This window comes from Canis lupus, chromosome X, assembly GCF_011100685.1.
Source record: "Canis lupus familiaris isolate Mischka breed German Shepherd chromosome X, alternate assembly UU_Cfam_GSD_1.0, whole genome shotgun sequence".
NCBI lineage: Eukaryota > Metazoa > Chordata > Mammalia > Carnivora > Canidae > Canis > Canis lupus.
In genome coordinates this window covers 15,877,891-15,900,518 of record NC_049260.1, presented here as the reverse complement: position 1 = coordinate 15,900,518, position 22,628 = coordinate 15,877,891, and the positions used below count along the sequence as shown (strand labels likewise).

Genomic DNA, 22,628 nt, shown 5'->3' with positions numbered 1-22,628 from the left:
TCTTAGACACAAATTCCTGTGACTGATCAACTGGAAAGTCGAGTACTTGGGCAGCCTTTGGATTTCTAAATGGGAACACCCTATTCCAGCTTTAGAGCCTTGTGGGAGAGTACATTTCACCTTTTAGTGACTTCCTTTGTGTTTTTCTGCGCAATGCAAGCCTTTTCTACAAACCTGGTAAAAATAATCATAGTTCAGCTGTCTGATAAGCAACCTGCTTCTTTGATTTGATTAGTTTTCATCTCCATAGAGCTGGTAAAACCAGTTCTCTTGGATTTGTTGCAAAACATTGACTGAAAAAGATAAAAGGAGAAGTGAGTGGGTCATTCCAAGAGTGGTTATCAAGCCAAATCAACCGCAATAGAGCAAGCTGTGATTTCTAATTCTTTTGATGTGATCCAGATGAGTTACCTTGAACCCAGCATGTGCAATACAAAGGAAAAAGGGAAAAGCTTGCCTGCAGAAGGTCAGTGGAAAGCCTCAACTGCTCGCTTGGCCTCTATCTGCCAGGGTTTCTCCCTGACTTATCCCTACTAATTTGAAAATTTGAGGTGGATTGTGCCTGCCTCAATTATTACCATGGTGTTCGGAAGGGAATTTCCCCTTTCCCTCATTTCTTCCACATTTATAAATTGGAATTCCTCTGTAGGGAAGACTTGTTCTGTCTCCCTGACTTCTTCACTTGGCTGTTTATTTATACCCCTATAGACTTAAAGATAGAGCTATTATGATATCTTTGGGTTATAATCCAATGGAATCGTTACTTGTTGCTTGAATTGTTCCAGCTTTGGGCTTTGGGAGCTCTTTCAGGTTGGCTTCTGTGCCCTTTTTGCTTTGCACCATCGTTTTTATTGAGCACCTCCTTACTTTCTGGCACCATGAGATTTCCATTTCTCCATAAAGCTCATCAGAAGCACCAGATAATGACTGTCTACTGTAGAGCACTCTGCATGTAATTTCTTTTAATGTAAAGATGATATTAAAGGTTATCAAAGCAAAGTATCATTCATTACATGTAAATTACAGATGTCAAGTCCGAGTACTTGAAGAGAGTGAGCATGACAAGCTGTAAGAGCTTCATAGGCAGAAGCTCGACTGCTTTCCATTTTTATCCAAAATGTTACCACAGCTGAGTAACACAGAGGGGCCTCTTAAGTCATGTGATATCATTTTAAGTGTCACACCTCAGCTATTCTCCATTTCCAAAACGCATCATCCATTCTGGTCGAAATGGGAGTTCCGTGGGACAAAGATGTGATATTAAATGCAACTGTACTTGTTTAGCAATATTCATGAGATGAATTCACGTAATTTGAAATATTGCACTAACTATTCTGTTAAACAACACTCCTTTTAGAGGGAGGCAGGATGAGGAATTACACATCTATTCTTGTCAGCAGCTGGATTTGAATTTTGACATTAACTTCCTCTGGACTGGTCACCAAAAGTTTCTCAAAGCAAGATAAAAGGACAATAGGAACAATTCAGGAGAACCAAATAGTAAGCGTGTGTGTGGGAAAGAATATCCACTTTTGTAATTTAGAGAAATTTAAAATGAAGAAACTTCACAGTGTTTGAGTAGAATTCATACCACTTAGTTTACTTAAGGCAATAAAATTAGGGCACAGCTCAGGATTTTCAAAAATGTTAAGTCTTGCCATCAGTCCTCCTTTGGTGATATAATGATAAGTTTATTGGGGCGCCTAGGTGGCCCCATCAGTTGAGTGTCAGGCTCTTGATTTTGGCTCAGGTCATGATCTCAGGGTCTTGGGCTGGAGCCCCGTGTAGGTCTCTGTGCTCAGTGGGAAGTCTGCTGGAGACTTTTTTCTCTCCTTCTCTCCCTCAAATAAATAAATCTTTTTTAAAAAATGACATATTTATCCATACAGGAAGCATACCCAGATCAAAGAGTAAGGGACAGAGTTCTCTGACTCATGAAGGTATGACTTGAAATAGACCAAAGCAAAAACAAAACACAAAAGTTCAGGTTGGTTGTCTTCACCCATGCAGAGCTGAGAGGAAACATAAACAAGAACACTGTCTTCCTCATGCAGGATAGAGAGATGAATAAGATTAAGCAGGACATGAGACAAGCTGCTGATTTTTTTTTTTTTTTTGAGGTCTCTAGGGTTCAGCCACCAGTTTGCTGGGTTTGGAGTATTGGTCTCTGCAACATCCAGGTAAGCTATGGTGGGTAACACTGACGCTGATCAAAGACTTTGGGCCCATTGCTCTTGAACGCATGGGGCAGCCAGCTGAGGATCCTCAGCACCGAGATGCTGGCCCATCATAAATCCAGCTCAGACATCTCCGTGTTGAACCACGCCCAGTCGTTTTCAGAGCCCCGAGTCTTCCTGAGAGAGGGATAGGGTAGCCCAGTGACCCTGGCTTTAGCAAAAAGAACCACCTCTTGAATCAGACAGACCCCAGAGCAGTTCTTCTGAGTGGGGTTCAAGAAAAACAAAGCCCGAGTAACAGTGGGCTTAGCCGGGCTCCGTGAGTTTCAGCGTTTGTCAGCTTTGAGACCCTATGCAAGGCCTCGTGATCCTGATATGCCAAGGCAGGTAATGGGTGAGGCACCACCGACCCCGGAGCAGGTGCAACGAGTGTTCCTCCGTGCCTCCAGCATTGCAAATTCTTCATTTCGGGTTCTTTAATCCCCTCCTTAGGAGTCTGCCACTGATGTCACTACTATCTTCTCAGCAGCTCTGTGGATGCATCTTTTCCCCCTTGGTTAGTGTCTTGTTTAGCTTGCTCAGACACACAGGACAAGCATTTAGAAAGTTGACGTTACTCATCTCTTGCTGGTAAGACCCTGACTGTGAGAGGGTTTGTTTGTTTTTAAGCTAATGAAACAATGATCGGAACATCTTCCTGCCGAAGTCCCAGGATGTAACCAATTTACCAGAGTTGCCCCCAACATCATGGGTGAAGTATGAAGACAGCCCTATATTGGGTAAGGGGTCAGCCTTTATTTGTCCCCTCTGGGTCCACTAACCTTCAGCCTCCTCCGTTTTTCAGGGGCCAGTGATTTAATTTCTTAATTGTTTTCTCTTTTTGAATGTCTCCCGTCTATTTCACTATCTCTTCCTACCACCAGATGGTGGAAAGGGAAAAGGAAATAACCGGATGGTAAATGAATGTGGTCCTGGCCGGCAGAGTATTTATGGCGAAAGGTGTAGTGGTGAATGGACCCAAAAAGGAGCTTGTGAGTTACCTGTGAATTCCCTGTTTTTATTTCGGTGCCTATTCAAAGGTCGGTGGCCCAGGTCCGGGCGTCTGTGTGGCACAGTCAGTACTCTGCTGGGGAAGGAAGTCTGCCCTTGTCTCAGGAGAGTCTTGGGAACATCAGAGCCTGGGAACACAGCTGAGCAACCCAGCCCCACCTGGCCCAGGCACGGGGTCGGGGTGAGGGGTCCCTGCGGGGGTCCCTGGTGCGAGGCGATGTGCCCCACCAGTCCTGCTACGTTCTTCTCTGTCTGCCCGAATCTCCATTCCACCGCCGGCTATAAGCCGAAGTCGCCCTTGGCCGGCCTTTCCCACGCTGCTCTGAATGGATGTAGCATTTCTCTCCCTCCATAGGGACCCCTTCTCCTGCCTTCCCAACAGCCCGCGGCGTGACAGCTTATTTTGGGTTGCCTTGATCCCCGATCCCGGGGATCAACACCCTCAGCAGGTGTTCATTCCCTCACCCACCCACGGTCTCCCCTCCCCCGGCTCGTCCTCCACCTCTCGTCGCACGCTCTGGATCTGCCGCTTCCACCTCCTTTCCCACGTGCTCCCCTCTCGGACGCCCCCTCCCCCACGACCCCCCCTCCGGTCTCGAGGAGTCTCGCGGCATTTCCCGGGGCGTAAGCCGAGCCGCCGCGGGTGTGGGGCGGCCTCGCGAAGCTGGGTCCCTCTCCCGCGGGCGGTAAGGGGGGCGCCCAAGCGCCGCGGCCACAGGGACGCCCCGGGCGCCGGTCCCGCCCCGGACAGGCCCCGCCCCGGACAGGCCCCGCCCCGGACAGGCCCCGCCCCGGACAGGCCCCGCCCCTCGTTGGCCCCGCCCCCGCCCCGGCGGCCGCGCGTCCCCGGCAGGCTGAGCCGCAGGAGCTTCGCGGCGGCGGCGGCGGCGAGGAGGGGGGAGAGCGGGCTGCGCGGCCGCGGCTGCCGGGCGCTGGGCTGGGCGGCGCTTCTTCTTCTTCTTTTTTTTTTTTTTTTTCGCAATTTCCACTCGCGGGGAGCAGGAAACCCGGCGCAGCCGGGCGCAGCGGGCCGCGATGCAGCAGCAGCAGCAGCACCAGCAGCAGCAGCAGGAATCGCCCCGGGGCAGCAGCGGCAGCAGCAGCAGAGGCAGCAGCGGGCGGCGCTGAGCCGCCGCGGCGGTCGCTACTGAGGAGAAAGCCGGCCCAGCCGCCGCCGCGTCCCGACCCTCGCGCCCCAATCCCCGCGCCCCGGTCCCGGCGTCCGACCCCCGCGCCCGCCTCCGCCAACTTTCACGCTGCCTCGGCGGCCCGGCCCGGCTCGACGCCAATGGGTGAGTAGGGGACTGCCCGCGCCGCGGCGCCCGGGTGTCCACCTCAGCCTGCGGGCGGCGCGCCTGTCCCGGGACCGCGGAGTCGGGAGGACGCCCCGGGGGCAGGGCCCTGGCGGGTGACACCGCGGTGGGCACCCTGCCTGCCTCGTGCACCCCCGTTCCCTCCCACTCGCGTCCCTGCTGAGCCCGCGCGGCACCGACGGGAACCCCCGGGGGGCCTGGGCGGAGGATCGCGGGCCGGCCCGGGGCAGCTGAGGCTGAGGGATGCAGGGGGTGTGGTTGGCTCTTCGGGTGGGCGGGGAGAGTTTTGTCTTGGCCATTTTCTCGCCCCAGCGCGCCCTCCTCTGCGCGGAGGACGTGGGTCCTGGGAGCTGGTGGGCTCCGGCCCAGCGCGGGGTTCGCGGTGTCTGTCCCCCCGGCCCCCCGCGGGGGAAGCCAGAATCTCGGGGTCTCGGGGCGGCCAGGGGCTGGGGGCCGACGCGGGGGTGGTGCTGCGGGAAACGCCCCAGTACCCGGCCTGGCGCGCCGTCCTCTGGCCCTGAGCGCCAGGCGCGTCTCTGGGAGCCCCGCTCCCCCCGGCCCTGACCCCCTCTCTGCCTGCCTGCCTTCTCCCAGTCTGGCGAGCTCTCCGCCCCGTGATGCTCAAAGGCCACTTCCTACATCCTCTAAGTCTGAAGGCTCTGGGAACTGGAGCTGGCGATTCAGTCCTCGATTTACTGATCGAACAGCAGTTCCAAGTAGGCAACTAACCGTTAGGTCCCCCGGGTCCCACCTGGTGTAGACTCTGGCGTATTGGAGCCGCCTTGCCCAGAGGATCTGGCACTTTCTTGGGCAAAGGACTTGTGATTGCCTGGGCTAGCAATCATGTGGCCCACCCAGTTAAGGTTCTTGCTGGCAGCCAGGCTCTGTCTTTCATACCTTTGGCAGATTATTTTTGGGTGTTTCTAGGCCAGGCAGAGGAAGGCTGTAGATCATAATAAATCATAATAGAGTGAGACCTTTCTGTGTTCAGGTAATAGGATTTGAGGAGGCGAGTCCAGCACTGATAGGCAAGCTGTCATAGGATGCTCCCGAAGACGGATGCGCTGGAACGGGGAAGGTTTAACCCAATCAGTTGTTGACAGGCAGTTAAAATCCCATTTGCGGTCATTTGCCAAAATGGTTTTCCTTTTCTAAAGTGGTGGCAATTTGATGGCCTCTCGGCTTCAATGTCACTTTTTTCTCAGTGCCCTTCTCTGGTCCCTGCACAACCTCCAGTCTAAATTAGTTTCTCTGTTACCCTTTCTCCTATTGCACCTTTTTAAAAATAGCGGTATTACATATTTATTTGTGTTAACATTTATCTCCCCTGTCAGCTCAATGACTGTAAGGACAGAACTGTGTTGGCACTGTTTTGCTCACCACTGCTTGCTTTGATGTGGAGCAGGCCCTCAATAAATATTTATTGACTGACTGACTGAATGAATGAATGAGGGGGTATGACACTCTCCTGCCTGATGGAAGACAAAACACTTAGCTTAATGCTCTTGTTTTGCTTTGGCACCTAGTAAGATGATTTAATTTACTAACAGAAATATATACTTTAAACATTACTGATTGCCTTAGTAACAGGTTGCTTTTTCCTGAGGCAACCAAATACGATATTTTGATCACCTTTCCTTTTTTGTGTGTCCCGAGAGGGTTGCACAAAAAAAAGAAGTTAAATACAAATGTCTTCTGTGGCTGGATTGTGCTTTCTGTATCTCAGAGGGAAGAGGAGTCCAGGTTAAGAAGAAACAGACCTGTTTATTATTCAACTCTGAACTGTTTTCATTATCTAGAGCTTCCTAAGAAAATTACAGACTGCTTCTGCAGTTTATAGCCCTTTCAAGCTTAATCTTTTTTTACTGTGACCATTACAAAACCGAGGGGGTGCAGAAACTGATTTTCATTTATTTCAGGTGTTAATACTTAGAGGTGATAAGATTAAAATGAATGCTGTGATTTAATTCATTAACATGTATATAGTGGGACTTAAGATGTCTATAGTAGTTTATGGCTAAAGATTGCCTGCTATTTTCTTTTTCTTTTTTTTCTTAGTGGGGGTGGGGGTGAGACAGGGAGAGAGAAACATAAGCAGGCTCCACACCCAGTGCAGATCCCAAAGTGGGGCTTGATCCCACAACCCTGAGATCATGATCTGAGCCGAAATCAAGTCAGACACTTAACTGACTGAGCCACCCAGGCACCCTGAAGAGTTGGTTGTTTTTTTTAAGATTTTATTTTTAGGTAATCTTTATGCCCAATGTGGGGCTTGAACTCACAACCCTGTGATCAAGAGTTGCATGCCCCACCAACTGAGCCAGCCAGACGGCCCCCACACCTGTTATTTTCTAAAGCATCTTCAGCAGTGTATTTGTGATGAAGTACAGGTATTTAACAATTGATTCTGTATGTCTTCTGATGGAGCTACCCAGTAGTGCCATTTCTGAAACGGGCGTATGTCCACACACAGGCACGGCCCCCTTCTCCGATCCCCCAAGTCTCCTTGGTTTTCAAAAGATTTCACCAGTATATCACTTTGATACACTTGCATTCTTACTTGGCCTGGTAATGATTTTTCTGTTGATGGCTAATGCAGTAAAATTGTATTATATAGTCTTTAATCTGAAAAATAACCGAAGAGCATCAAATCCCTAACTCTGAAATGAAGCCAGTTAGTTGTAAAATGGCCTCTTACAAAAGCCCATCAGAATATGCCCTCAGAGCTTGCAGGCAGATGCCTGCAGTGCCACATCTAGGGAAAGCCTCTTGTAATTACAATTGCACAAATATTAACGATTCACATCTGTGAACAGTGGAGGATTTGCAAGCCCAGCAAATGATTTTTGTTTAGAAAATTCCAGAGTAACAACAAAGTTTGGACTGTTTTTAGCAATATATTGTTTTGGTGGGAGATTGCTTTATGGCTAAACTAAAACTAGAATGAATGTAATGTGTTGGTCTCCACAAACATTCTAAAGTTAAAAATGGAAGAAAAGACTCTACCTTTATCGCTCATAACCCTTACTTTACCCCCTTATAGTCCTCATGGTCCTGGCAAAACCTTGCTACCTTCCTGGTTGCACAGACCTTCAGTTCCTTTGGCAATACGAACATTCTCTCATCAGCCCTTCTATTTGAATTTATTTTAAAGTAGATTGCATACAGTGGTCAGCATTCATCCATTCACCCATCTATCCATGCAGTGTTTATTGATCTGCTTTGTGCCAGGCATTGTACTAGGAACAGGCACGCAACACACACAGACTTGCCAGCTTGGGCTTTTCTGGCTAGTGGAAGAGGTAGGCCTGGATGCAGTACCCATGATAATACGAAATTAGAAACCCTGCTGGTCTTACGAAAGATTAGAGAGGGGCAGTGTGATTTAGGCTGCAGAGGGTGGGAACGATGTCTTTGAGGAGGTTGTGTTTGAGCTGAAATCTGAAAATTGGGTAGGGGTTGGCACTGCCCCCCTCCCCGGCCCCAATACACCTGGTGTGGAACAAGCAGTTCTCTCGAGGCAGCGATGGACCGCAGGGAGCTGTGTGGGCCTGTTCCACACGGAGGACTGGGCCTGTGGCAGGGGCTTTAGGGGAGCTTTTAAGGAGGCCAGCTGTTCTCTGGACTGGAGGCTGGCCGGAAGCGAGGTAATTCCATGATTGGGGCCCTTGGTAGACCTTATCAAGCAGCAGGGAAGACAGGACAAAGGCTGTGAATGGTAAAGAAGCAGCAGTCACTCATATGAGCCAGGATCGGGGGATGTGTGGGGACTTCTGTGGTTTGGACAAGGTTCGCTTGTTCTCCGTGTTCAGACGGGATTACAGAGTGGTCTTGTTTTGGTCTTGTCCCATCCCGGTCACAGAGTGGCCTTGTCTGATGTTGGTGTCCTGGGAATTGTCTGGTCAGTGGAGGAGACTGCCCGGCCTGCTCCCGGATGGCCGGGGCTGCTTTTCTGAGCTTACTAAGTGATAAAGGGGGGCAGGGAAGAGGAGGTGATCGGGGAGGACATGGCCCTGTAGGTGTATTTTGTGGCTGCTTCCTTAACATGGGCCAGCTCTGGTCTGCGGACTGTTCTACATTAAGCGCAGTGGATACCTGAAATACAGGGCAAGAGATACAGAGCCACACAGAGCAAGCTGCTGAGAACCAAAGTCAAGGCCGCTCTTAATGGAAGGATGAGGGCCGGAAAATACTTGAATCCCTTCATCATGAGAGGAGAGTCTGATACAGTGATTCTCAGAGTGTGGTCTCCCAGCCAGCAGGATCGGCCTCTCTGGGATCTTGTTAGAGATGCACATTTTCTGGCCACCATTTCTACCTACTGAAGGAGGAAGGGGGCATGGGGGGTGGGGGTGGAGCCCAGCAATTTGTGTTTTTTTCTTAAGATTTTATTTATTTATTCATGAGAGAGAGAGAGAGAGAGGCAGAGACACAGGCAGAGGGAGAAGCAGGCTCCATGAAGGGAGCCCGATGTGGGACTCGATCCCAGGACTCCAGGATCACGACCTGGGCTGAAGGCAGGCGCTAAACTGCTGAACCACCCGGGCTGCCCAGCAATTTGTGTTTTAAGGAGACCCCCAGTGGTTCTCATGCATGGTCAAGGTCGGGGCATAGAACCTCCTTGCCTTGCAGGTGAGAAAGCTGAGCTTCAGAGTATGTGGGTCACTGAAGAGCACATGGGCACTCTGGTCAAATATAAGATATTGTTATAAGTGACACATGGCATTAGAGAAGGAGAAAAATATGTTCCTAGTTCAGAACAAACCTCTGTGGAGTCACTAGAACAGTACACTGTTGATTCTTCCATGAACCACATCCATGCCAGACCCCAGCACCTGGGCATTAGTGACACTAGCTGGCCCATCTCGGTGATGCTCGGATGTTTACCAGAGCATCACACCAGTCTTTTCTTCTTTAGAAGGGACATTAAAATACATTGTTAGGGATGCCTGGGTGGTTCAGCAGTTGAGCATCTGCCTTCGGCTTAGGGCATGATCCCGGGTTCGAGTCTTGCATGGGGCTCCCGCGGGGAGCCTGCTTCTCCCTCTGCCTGTGTCTCTGCCCCCCACCGTGTCTCTCATGAATAAATAAATAAATCTTAAAAAAATAAAAAATAAAATACATTGTTAGCATTATTAGAGTTTTTGATATTTGTTCTTGATTTTTCTGTACCTGGTATCTGTGTTAGCTTCTGATTGCTGCTGTCATAAATTACCAAACACTTGGTGCCCCCAAATGTCATCAGTTTATTATCTTTAAAGTTCCGGAGATCAGAAGTCCAATATAGGTCTCACTGGGCTAAGATCAAGATGTGGGCAGGACTGCATTCCTTCTGGAGGCTCTAGGGGAGAATCCCTTTCCTTGCTTTTTCCAGTTTCCAGAGCCTTCTGCATTCCTTGGCTCATGGCCCACTTGCATCTTCCAAGCCAGCAATGGCTGGCCAGGTTTCTTTCATATCACGTTACTCTGATACCGACTCTTCTGCTTCTCTCTGCCATGCTTAAGGAGGGCGGGAACTGCATCTGTTTGGTCATTGTGTCCCTGTGCTGGCACATGGGAAGCCCAAAATTGATATTGGTGGAGTTAAAGTTAATTATTATTCCTAACCTTCTAGCCAACTTCACCTGGGTGTGTCTTAGACACTACAAACAGCCTGCTATCCACTGTGCTCAGTACTTCTCCTCCCTAGTCCCCATTTCCTGGAGGGTACCAACACCTTTCCTGTCACTTCCATAGCTATTCCACTGTTTGCTTCACCTCTTCTTCCTTTCCCTTCTCCCTTCTCTCAGCTCTTTCCAGTGTACAGTCGAGCTCCAAGTGTTTCTGGAATTAACCCCATGTCACCACTCTTCTGTAGATGCTTTAGATCCTGAACACCTTAGCAAAGCCTTTGAGAAGCTCGGCAGCCACCCCTGCCTTGGTTTGTTCCATGCTTGTTCAGGCGTCTCAGCCTTGCCCATGCAGTTCCCTTCATGGGGAAGAGATTCCACCCTCTTCTCTGCCTTCTAGTCTGTCTTAGGTTCCTCTTGCCGTGGTAACAAAATACTACAAATCCAGTAGCTTAAAACAGCATACATTTGTAATCTTACACTTCTGGAGGTCAGAGGTCCAAAATGGGTCTTACTGGGTTGATATTAAGGGGTAGGCAGGGCTTCATTCCTTCTGGAAGCTCTAGAGAAGAATCTATTACCTTGCCTTTTCCAGCTTCTGGAAGAGGCGCCCACACTCCTTGGCTTGTGCCCACATCACTCTAACCTCTGTTTCTGTCGTCACATCTCCTCTCTTACTCTGAACCTCCCGCCTCCCCTTTTTTATTTTTATTTTTTTATTTTTTTATTTTTTAATAATTATCTTTTTTTAAAATTTTATTTATTTATTTATGATAGTCACACAGTGAGAGAGAGAGGGGCAGAGACACAGGCAGAGAGAGAAGCAGGCTCCACGCACCGGGAGCCCGATGTGGGACTCGATCCCGGGTCTCCAGGATCGCGCCCTGGGCCAAAGGCAGGCGCCAAACCGCTGCGCCACCCAGGGATCCCCGGCCTCCCCTTTTTTAAAGACCGTTATGCTCTGTTGGACCTGCCTGGATAAGTCAGGCTGTCCTCCCCATCTCAGGCCCCTTAAGCAATCTGACAAGTCCTGTTTGCCATGGGAAGAACATATTCACAGGTTCTGGGGTTTCAGATGTGGACATCTTTAGGGGGCTGTTAGACAGTCTACTATGCCTCTTGTTAATCTTTGGAGGCTTGCTCCAAAGATTGCTATAGAACACATCATCTTGTATGAAGTCTGTTCATCTCCGACAGGGTGTCCCCAACTTCATTGCCCTGGCTCATTGCCCAGCATGCACTAAGTGCCGTGTGTCACTGAATGAATGAATGAGTAACCCTTTCACCCAAGTGTGGTTCCTGCTTGAAATTCTCGGAAAGCTGTTGGCTGCCAGGGGTGTGCGTGCATTTCTGTAAGATCCCCCAGGGCCGACGTGCTGACAGGGTCTGTTTGCTGACAGTTCATGGTGGCCTCCACCACAGTGGATGAGAAGGATAATGCTGCATGTCACACAGCTTCAACAAACCACTGCAGAGACAAGAAAGAAAATTCTCTCTGGCAGGAGTTCTCGACCAGGGGCAGTTTTGCCCTGCAGGGGAACATTTGGCAATGGCTGGAGACACTTGGTTGTCACAGCTGGTGTGGGGAGGGCAGTCTACTGGCATCTGAGGGCCAGAGATGCTGCCACACATCCTACGATGTACACGACAGCCCCCCAGCAGTTATCCGGCCCCAAAAGTGGGGGAAGCCTGCTCTGAGTGTTACACAGATGGTTGAGGTGCCATTTCCTTTCTTAATCATCAGCTGCTCTGGACACAAGGTCTCCTCTGTAGCCACAGCCTTTGTTTTATGAATAAATCAAGAGGTCACTGGAAAGAAAGCAGGGCTGGGCTCTTTGGCATTCTTTCACCATTTTGTCCTCTGAGTAGAAAGTGTCTTAACACAGCTCATGCTCCTCTGTCACTCCCTGGGTCGCAAAGTTGTTAAACTTCTTTCTCCTGTGTTTGGCTTCCCTGATGTGTTGCCTTCCTAGTGGGACGTGCTTATGTGCCGAGTGGCAGATGGTGGGTCCTTCTGCCACTCACACATCAGTCCCTGGAACTGAAGAGCTGGAAAGGTCCTTGGCAGTCATGGCAGCCCACACCGTCAGATGATGAGACTGCGACTCTGAGAACCAGAGTGACAAGGTCCCCTGGCTGCAGGACCCTGCTTCCTGGAAATGGGAAAGAACCAGCCCCGCATACAGGTAGGCTCTCAGTAAACGTCAGGGTCCTGCTTCGCCCAGGGAGGCTCTTTCTACAGGCTGTTTCCCTAGTAAATTTTTTTTAAGATTTTATTTATTTATTCATGAGAGACACAGAGAGAGAAAGAGGCAGAGAGAGAAGCAGCCTCCATGCAGGGAGCCCGATATGGGACTTGATCCTGTGACTCGAAGATCATGCCCTGGGCCAAAGGCAGGTGCTAAACCACTGAGCCATCCAGGGATCCCTCCCTGGTAAATTTTTTTAAAAAATAGCTTTATTGAGATATAATTCACATATCTTACAATTCACTCATCTAAAGTGTGCAGTTCAGTGGTTTTTGGCATATTACATTATTAGTTTTTAAAATCGTGATGAAATAGCTTGAACCAAATTTGCCGTTTTGACCATTTATAAGTCCTCAGTTTCATGGCATTAAGTACGTTCACAGTGTTGTGCAACTAGCCCCGGTGTCTGTTTTGAAAACGTTTTCATCACCCTTCCCTGGCAAGTGTCGAACTTGAAGCATAGAATCCATGTCCCACGGGGGCTCCTGGCCACCCGAGCACTTTGGAGAACACCGGGTGGGAGCCCAAGGGACCCAGTTAAGATTCCAAAGCAACACAGGAAAAGAGAAAGTATAGCTTTGTTGATTTTGAATGTTTTTGGTCAGTGTTTCCTTTGGGAGGCACTTCATCTTTGCTCTGTCCCTCTAGCCACCTCCCCAAGTTACACCCCTCTCACCCCTTGGGGGACTTGTGAATTTCCTTTTCCATCCTGAAGCATTTGTGTGTTAGTTGCTTGGATAACCTCTTGGCAATTACTGGGGTTCATTAGGATATTTCAGTCACGGGAGAAAGCACTGCACCGCCAAACCAATCCCTCGAATCTGCACATAGAAGGTTGACAGAGTTGTACCTTTCTTTGCCCGAATTCTTTTAGTTGGCAAAGGTACACGGGCATCCTGGGTGACTGTGAGCACTTGGTTTTCAACCTGATTGTTCTTTTATGGCTAAATATCTTACAGGCAAGTCTACAGTTTTCATTAGGGGACGCTTCAACAAAGCAAAATGCAGCTCGTGGGCCTTACTGCGGTGATAAACTGTGCTTATACTTAGCTTCGGGAAGAAAAAACACTAATAAGAAAAAAATCCTCAGTGACGTTTGTCCTCACTGAACTGTATTCAGTGGGCAAGAAAAGCCCAGTAAAGGCCTTAAGCTGATTTCCTTTCAGTGGCCACGGAAGTTGTGTGCCCCCCCCAACCCCCGCTGGTCTGCCCCCAGGTGGGGGACAGAGTGGCAAGATGAAGTGCTATTCGATTCATACTGCTGTTTCCTCCTCAGTGTCTTGGATTAAATACTATAAATATTGAATTGCTCATTAATTATTCACTTTGCCTAACAAATTTAAGTCCTTAAGCCCCTGAGTGCAGCATGTATAGATGGTTTAAATCACCATCTCCTTTTCACCATTTCAACTTCTTATCAGTCAGTATGTAAACACCAGCTCTTGTGTTTCTGTTGGATTTTTCTGGACTGTTCTAGGCTTGGAAGGGTTTGGGCCCTGTTCTAGGTCTGGTCCTCTGGGACTGCACTAGTTTTATTCATCACACACCCACTCCCTGTGTGAAAAGTCTTTAATTAGCTTAGTGTCCTCCCTAATTATTCCAACTAGTTCTCATTTTTGTGCCTAGAGCTGGAAGGAGGTGCTTGAATGTTGTTTTGGATAAGAACTGGAAAAGGCCTTCCTGGCTTTGCTCTCTTCTCCTCTTAGCCAGCTTCTTCATGGATATTCATTTTCTTCACCAGACTGTTCTGGATGCTACCTTCTGCCTGAATATTTTACATGCTAGCTTCTGGGTAAAATTCATTTGACATGAATGGCTTCTTAAATGGGCATTGCCTTCCTCCTGTTTTGATCATTCAAAAACCAAACACCAAAACCCCTCTTCACTATGAACAAAATGGGATAGTTTTTCATCACTTAACCAGCAATTTCTCACTACCCTCTTGTTCTCAATAAAATATTAGGTGGACAACAGAGGTGTCAACCCAAATACAGTCTGTCAATTAGCTCCTTGTTGACACCTAAGCAGGTTGGGCAGAGCAAGTGTTGGGAAATTGATGGTGATGTTTTAGCTTAATTGCTACCTTTGAATGTCAGGAAAGAAATGAAAAGAAAGTAATTAGCCTTGGGGGGTCTGGGCAGAGAATAGGAATAGTGGGCTCACAATTGAGGGCAAAATTTGCAAAGGGAAGCAGTTCTCAGTGCTCATCCCTTTGTTGGGCATCGAGCCTACAGCTGCTTGCTGGGGAAATTTTAAAAACATATTTTAAAGTCAGTTTCTGGAAGAGGTTATACATCCATGTGTTTCAAAATTCAGAAGGAGCTAAGTGCTCACAGTGACAGGTGTCCTTCCTAATCCCAGTCTTCCAGATTCTCTGGTGGTCCCTCCACCTCCCCCTACTCCAGCACCCCCACCCCCTCCAGGCTGCCTGTGTTTTATTTCTCCCAAATTCTTCCAGGCAGGGTTCATGCCTGTACCAGCACACAGGCATTTCCATTATTTCTCCCTCCATTTTATGTTATGATTAATTGCTGATAGAACTTCTTATTTTTTCTTTAAGATTGATTGATTGATTGAGAGAGTATGCAAGGGGAAGGGCAGAGAGGGAGGGAGAGGGAAAGGAAGAGAATCTCCAGCAGACTCCATGTTGAGCCCTGAACCCGATGATGTAGGGCTCAATCTCAGGGCCCCAAGATCATGACCTGAGCCTAAACCAAGAGTCCAACACTTATTCTGACACCCCAGCGCCTGAAGGGACCAGAGAACTTTTGTGTAGCTGGTGGCTTCCTCCCCTGGGGATGTGCATCAGAGCTGTATGCCTGGGTCTTCTTCATCTGATTTTGATGGGCTGACAGGCATATTTTGGGAGAGTTCCCTAGGAGATGCTGCTGTTTACTCCTTAGCTTTGGATCTTAACTGATCAAGACCATGCTTCTTCACTGGGTTAGGGCTGTCTCCTGCTTCATATTGTGTGTGTGTGTGTGCAAGCATGCATGCATGCACGAGTGTGCAAGCATGTGCAGTAAGGACTTTCTTCAAGTGAGGAAGCCAAGCAGACCCTGTTCATCTGAAAAGGAGGGCTTATTACAGGACCACAGGGGCCTCTCATGCAACCCAAGGGCCCCAGGGAGCCCCAGAACCAGGGATGGGCCAGCTGCCCCACGTGCTATCTGACCATCTCTCCTCCCTGCCCCTGTCCCCCTTTTGCTTTCTGTGCGACTCATTCATGGGGCATATGCCACAGTTCCAGCCACTGTTAAGAATGACTTGATTCATCATCCCAGTTCCAAATTCCTATTAGCAAGACTGAGCCCACTGTAGTCAGTGTCACCCACTGAAGATACACAGGTGACTGCTGTGAGCCCACTTCTGTGAGGGGAATGACGTGCCCAGTTCAGGTCCCGTGCAAATGTAAATGAAGGAGGGTCTGCTTGGTGCCAGGTGTGTGCTAGGCACTGGGGCAGCCATGATCCAAATGAAACCCTGCCCCTGGGAGCAGTGCTGATGAGATGGGGGGACTTGGGGGCCACTCTTGGGGCAGACACTATAAATGGGGATGCATGAATGCCATAATCCAGAATACCTGAAAGTGCCCTGTGCCCATTTTTCTTGGCTTTCTCTTGACAAAGGGGTGATTGGTGTGAGGTGGTGCTGGAGCCTTTGAGGATGTTCCATCCGTCTTTGGAGTCCCTTTCATAAGGCTCCCTTGAGGAAGGGCTCCTGGCCATGCCAGCCACAGTTGTGCTTCCAAGTGAGAGTGAGCGAGTGATGGGGTTATTTGTATCCTTTTGAGACCCCAATCGTGTAACTCACCTTCATTTTCCTTTTGCATGGGCAGCACGTAAAAACGTGTAGATGTGGCTTTGGGGGCATTTGGATGGGTGATGATAGCACACTGTGGGGTAGGGTAGAGTTGTGACACTATCTGGCACTTTTAGGGAACCTGTGGGTTTTTAAATGGAGGAAGAGATCAAGGCATTGTGAAAAACAGACACTGCCTGGTGATGAGTTAACTGCCCAGTCGGAGAGACAAAGAAGAGAGGGGGCAGGGGACTGTCCCCCTAGTGTCTGGCCTGTTGCTTCTCTCCAGCCTCAAGCCTTCTCTCCTCTGCACTTTCTCCTCCACACCCTTTTTTGGGCACCTCACTCTACCTCCAATCCCTCACTCCCCCCACCCCAGTTCTCTCTCCCACCCTCCTACCACCTCCCCTTCACTCGTCCCTGTTGGCTCTCTCCTCTGCTGCCTCCCAAGTAATTCCTCTTCCCTCCCTCCTCCCACCTTCTCCCCCCACTTTTTTCTTTGTTCCCCCTCTTTCCTCACACCCTCCCCTAGCACCCTCTCTGTCTCCCTCCCCCACATCTTGTCACCCCCACCCTTTCCCCAATTTTCTCTTTTTTAAAAGATTTTATTTATTTATTCATGAGAGACACAGAGAGGCAGAGACACAGGCAGAGGGAGAAGCAGGCTCCATGCAGGGAGCCCAACATGGGACTCGATCCCAGGACTCCAGGATCATGCCCTGGGCCGGAGATGGGTGCTTAACTGCTGAGCCACCCAGGTGTCCCCCCCCCCCCCATTTTCTCTTCCTTTGAACCCTGTCATTCTCAACTGTCCACCTCTAGCCCCTCTACCCAGCCTCCTCTCAACTTCTTGCCCTCCCTCTCTTTCTCTCCTTCCCTTCCCAGAGCCCCTCTCTTTTTTGTCCCTTTTCCCTCTGCTTTCCTTTTCCTTTTCCCTTTCCCTGTCCCTTTTCCTTTCCTTCCCTTTCCCTTTTCCTTTTCCCTTTCCTTTCCTTTCCTTTCCTTTCCTTTTCTGTCTGTCTCTCTTTCCTTCCGTCTTTCCCACCTCCTCACTGTTCCACCCTCTCTCTTCCTCAGCCCTCCTCTCCTATGTCTGTCTGTCCCCCCTTCTCACCCCTGTTCCTTCTTCTCCACACCCCTGCCTTTTCCTCCCTCCTTACCATTCTTCGGCTTCCGTCCTCTTCCTCCTGCCCCTCTTTTCCCACCCTCTACCTCCTGTCTCCTCCACCTCCTCCTCTTCTTCCTCTCCCTCCCCAACACCCTGTCATTTCCTCAGGGCCCCTTCTCACAACCCTCCCCTTGCTTCCTGAGAGCTCTCCCACCATTGTTGCCCTGGCCTCCAAATTTCCCACCCATGTCACCCCATCACCATCACTACCTCCTTTGCTCAGTACAAGTACTGTGGCCATGAGATGAGGTGAAACTGTCCTATCTTCAGTGCAGTCTCAGGTCACAAAGCCACAGCAGGAGGTGTGGGCCCCCTGGGGGAGAAGAAACCTTGGCCAAGTGGTTGGGGGTGTGGGCTTGTGGGAGGAGCCTCTGCCACTGCCCCAGGCTGGAGGTTTGGGGGGAGCCTGGGCTGAGGGTGAGGGGGGAGCCCAGGACTGGGGGTGTGGGGGCAGCCGGTGGCGGTTTGGTCTCCCTGTCAGCTGGGGCTCACCTTGCAGGACCTGCCTGGGAACTGGCGGTTCTAGGCTACTTCTATTTCTAGCTCCAATATTCTCGAACCTTAAATTTCTTTGCTATAAATATATAGCGACTATATTATAGGGTTTAGAAAATAGTAAGCAGGAGAATTTAAATTGACAGCCCAAACTGTACTTTGATGCAGCCACTATCATTTTATTTTGGTGTATGTCTTTTCAGTCTTTTTACTGCATACTTGTGGATATGTGTGCATGGATTGTAATAAATGTAATTGTATGGCCTGGTGTTTTGTTTTGTTTTTGTTTTTTACCTTCATAGCCATCTTCAAAGCCAGTGTTTTTAGTTGCTGAATATCCGAGCTCACAGTTCTCAGTTTATTTAGCCATTTCCCTCTCATTTGAGCAGTTAGATTGTTTACATAATCTTGATATTATAAATAGGGATATGATGGACATCATTTTCCTTTTTATCCCTTAAGAAATTCAGGTTGTAGGTAGGGTGTCATTTTATATCCATTCCTTGGTTCCCATAGCCCCCACAGTGATTAGAATGGCCGGTGATAATGAAGATGATGATGATGATGGAGAGGACTTGAGTCTGTGGGGATTATTACATGGGGATCGGTGGGGTACTTGCCGTCCTGTGCTTGCTTTCAGTTTTAGTTCAAGAAACTATGTGCTTGGGCAGCCCGGGTGGCTCAGCGGTTTAGTGCCTGCCTTCAGCTCAGGGCCTGATCCTGGAGACCTGGGATCAAGTCCCACGTCAGGCTTCCTGGATGGAGCCTGCTTCTCCCTCTGCCTGTGTCTCTGCCTCTCTCTCTCTCTCTCTCTGTGTGTCTCTCATGAATAAATAAATAAAATGTTAAAAAAAGAAACTATGTGCTCACTTGGCTTATCATCTCTTCTGTACTATATGTGCTTCATGTGCGCGCGCGCGCGTGTGTGTGTGTGTGTGTGTGTGTGTGTGTGAGAGAGAGAGAGAGAGAGAGACAGGAATAGAGACCGGAGTGGGGGAAGAGAGACACCTCTGAAGGAGATTGCTAGCGTGCCTTTCATAGTCCACAGCACCGTACCCTTTTCATTGTGCCATTTTGAGGTGATTAATCTTGGTTTAGCATTCAGGTGTGAGATTAAGGTATACACAGTGAAAGGTGAAACCCTTGGGGGTTTGGTTCCTTCTGTTTCTTTTCTCCTTCCCTCCTTCCACTCACTTCATGCCCTGACTGGCATTGAAAGGATCTTTTCCAGAACCACAGGGAAAACTGTGTCTTGGAGGCCCTGGGTCCTCAGTGTGACTATATTTTGCTGGGATGTGGGTCTAAGTCATGTGCCGACAAAGGAAAGGCCATGGCTGTAATAACCCTCCCATGTTTCTGAGCTTAGCTTTGTGTCCTCATCATACACTCCCTGAAAAATGTTATGCTTTTAGCTTTGAAGGGCAACAGGTGAGGCTGGTAAGACTCTCCAGATCCAGGCCAGAAGAACCATCTCAAAACCTTGCCTTCACGGTGCATCAGTTTCATTAATGGATAGCATTGTGTAAAGTATTTATTCCTCAGCGAACAAGCGTACGCCAAATGTCAGCTGTACCTGATAAAAAATTAGTTAAGTATTTATGGTGCCCTCTCAGGGGTAAGTTTCTGTGAAAGTTCTAAACTTCATGATAGTACATGTTAGAGAGCATTGGTCGCTAATCTGTACCACATACTTTCTCTCTTCCTTACATTTTCAGATTGTGAACATAACTAGCTCATACTGGTAGAACGAACAAGACAGTTGACCCAATGCTGCCATTATTGGAATTCAATGAACTTCTACAAGTATTTATTGAGTGCCTGTTAAGTGTAAGATTTGATAACCAGAGGAACTCAGGGGTAGCTAAGGTTCCTTTCAATGAAACATTTTAGTTAACTTTCATTTCCTAACTGGGAGGGAGAGTGCGATGTGATTATTTCAGGAACCACACAATGAAATAAACTGTCAAACCAAAGGGTGTTTGCTTTTAGAAGTTCTCTTTATCCATAAAGAGGGAAAGGTCTTAATTTGAGGAACACACATCAAGTCAGAAGACAACTTTCTGAGATATGACAAGGTTTAGGCAGTTTCTGAAACTCCCTCCTCGCTGGAGGTCTACAGAGAAACCAAATAGAGCAGAGTTTCTCAAATGAGTAATGTGGGAGGTCCCCTCACAAGGAAATTGGTTTCCAGGAATCCCTGTTTGGCCTTAAACATTTGAAAGTGCTTATTAGCTTTTATTTATTTATTTTTACTGTGGTCCAATATGCATAACATAAAATTTATCATTTTTACCATTTTAAGTGTAGAGTTCATTAGCATTGAGCGCATTCATGTTGTACAACTATTGCCACTGTCCTTCTCCAGAACTTTTCAATCTTCCCCACCTGAAAAACTCCATGCCCTGTAAACACTAACTCCCCATTGCCCCTGCCTCCAGCCCCTGGTGACCACTGTCCTACTTTCTGGCTCTCTGATTTTTCACCACCCCAGGAACCTCCTGTAAATGGAATGATACCCTATTGGTCCTTTTGTGACTGGCTTATTTCACTTGGTGTAATGTCTTCGGGGTTCATCTGTGTTGTAGTGCATGTCAGATTTTCCTTCCTTTTTTTTTTTTCAAGATTTATTTATTTCTTAGAGAGAGAGAGCAGGGGCAGAAGGAGAGGAAGAGATGGAATCTCAGGCAGACTCCCCACTGAGCCTGATGTGGGGCTCTCTCAGGACCCTGAGATCATGACCTGAGGTGAATTCAAGAGTCAGATGCTTAACCAATTCTGAGCCACCTAGGCCTCCCCCACCTCTCCTTTCTTTTTGATTGCCTTAGACTTTTTAATAATAATAATACTTGAAGATCCAGGCACTTAACTAGATAAAAACTCCTTTTGCTTTTGGCTCATTTGTAAGTATAAACCTGACACAGATTTGCAAATTAAGCATAAATTAACCCAATAAAACTCAAATCAACACTAATAGGAGACAGGGTGGTGTGTTTCAGAAAAGAAGTCATAGCAGAAGATGTGGCACTGCACACTGCTTAACGTGGCATGGCCTTTCGGGTTCACTTGCTTCTCCCATCTCTTTTGTCTTTTCAAATCGTGGTGAGAACTCTTCCTTCATGCAGACCATTTTACTTGCAGTGATGCCTTCAAAACAGTTCTGAAGGAAGATGTGGTGTTTGATATACACACATTGTATGTTGTGTAGATAGTGTCAAGTGTCATTATAAAATATACACTCATGACCCCGTATCCCAATGTGTGCTCTGGCTCAGTCCCCTCCCTGCTTTCTCAGGAGGAGACGACCAGGAAGGGTCTTTGTATTATTTATTTATTTTAAAAAAGATTTTATTTATTTATTCATGAGAAACACAGAGAGGCAGAGATGTAGACAGAGGGAGAAGCAGGCTCCCCATGGGGACCCCGATGGGGACCCAGTCCCAGGATCCCAGGATCCTGACCTGAGCCAAAGGCAGACGCTCAACCCCTGAGCCACCCAAGTGCCCCACAAGGGTCTTCTTAAAGTCATCATTCCCTTCTTCTTTAACAGATAGTTATTCCCACATATATCTCCTAAAAACATATTGTCTGGGTTGTGCTTGGTTTTAGTTTTTTAAAATTGGCACCAGACCGTACAGAGACTTGTGATTTGCTTGTTGTCTCTCATTTTGTAGTTTGCTTATTTTTCCTGTCTGGTGTGCCATTGTTTATTTGTCCTTTCTCCTGCTGGTGGACTTGCATTGCTTCCAGTGTTTTGCTACCAAGAATGGACTTCCTATCACCATTTTAATAGATGTCTCTAGGTGAGTGTTAAAATACGTTTTTTTTGAAGGTGTATAGCAAGGAGTGATTTTCCCAGCTTTCAAGTTACTGGGTTTCCGAAGTGGTTGTACCAGCATATTCTTTCTTCCAGTGAATGAGGGAATGAACAAACTAATGAATGAAGAAGACAGCGTATTTATTGAAGGAGAGAATATGTGAGCTATAGAACAGAATGCCAAATTGGTTTTCTCTTTTTTTCCCAAGATTTTATTTATTTATTCATGAGAGACACAGAGGGACGAGGCAGAGACACAGGCAGAGGGGGAAGCAAGCTCCCTGCTGGGAGCCTGATGCAGGACTTGATCCCAGGACTACAGGATCACGACATGAGCCGATGCTCAACCACTGAGCCACCCAGGTGCCCCACCAAATTGGTTTTCAAAGTGTATAATCCCAGAGCATAAACATTTCAGCTGCTCCCGTGCCCACCAGCACCTGGCATCCCAGATATATTGGGGCATAGGCTAAATAGCTGTCAGAGACCCCAAGGTAGCATACTATTTTCCTCTCTGGCCACACCTGTCGACCCCTGGACTGTTCAGGATGGGTGAATGGCTCTGCTCTTCAGGGTCATTGGGGTCAGGTGCCTTCTCTCCTGCTGCCCTCTCCACGGTTGCTAGGCCCTTGCCTTTGTCAGCATGGTAGGAGGGGCTTACTGGTGCAGGGGAGAGGGAGGTGGCGGGTGAGCAGCTCCTCTTTTCAAAGGAGTGACTTGGAAGCTGCTCATGTCATTCCCTCACACAGCCCATTGGTAAGAATTTAGCTAACGTCTCAGGCCTCACAGCAGGTGGGTCTGGGGGATGTAGTTTCACCCGGGCAGCCCTGTGCCCCATACAAACTGGGGGTGGGGGTTAGTTTCCTATTCCTGCTGTAACAAATTACCACAAACCTAATGGCTCAAAACAAGAGAGTTTTCATCTTGTAGTTTGGGAGGTCAGAAGTCCAGG

General features: G+C 48.4%; 1 protein-coding gene across 6 annotated transcripts in view; it reads left to right on the top strand.

Moving 5' to 3' along the window:
• The first annotated feature begins 322 nt into the window (after positions 1–322).
• The window catches only part of SH3KBP1 (SH3 domain containing kinase binding protein 1), a 339,617-nt gene continuing 317,311 nt past the window's right edge, over positions 323–22,628 (top strand). For 2 of the 6 annotated variants that reach the window (XM_038586993.1, XM_038586994.1), the window contains exon 1: positions 12,165–12,335. Coding sequence is in view for 1 of the 6 variants with exons in the window: in XM_038586998.1 (XP_038442926.1) it covers positions 3,189–3,208; positions 4,230–4,519 (310 nt within the window). In the remaining 5 variants the exon portion in view is untranslated. Of the gene's footprint in view, positions 467–2,120; positions 2,181–2,846; positions 2,957–3,100; positions 3,209–4,229; positions 4,520–12,153; positions 12,336–22,628 lie in introns of those variants that run through there. The other 4 variants (XM_038586998.1, XM_038586995.1, XM_038586997.1 and 1 more) reach the window with 4 other exon arrangements.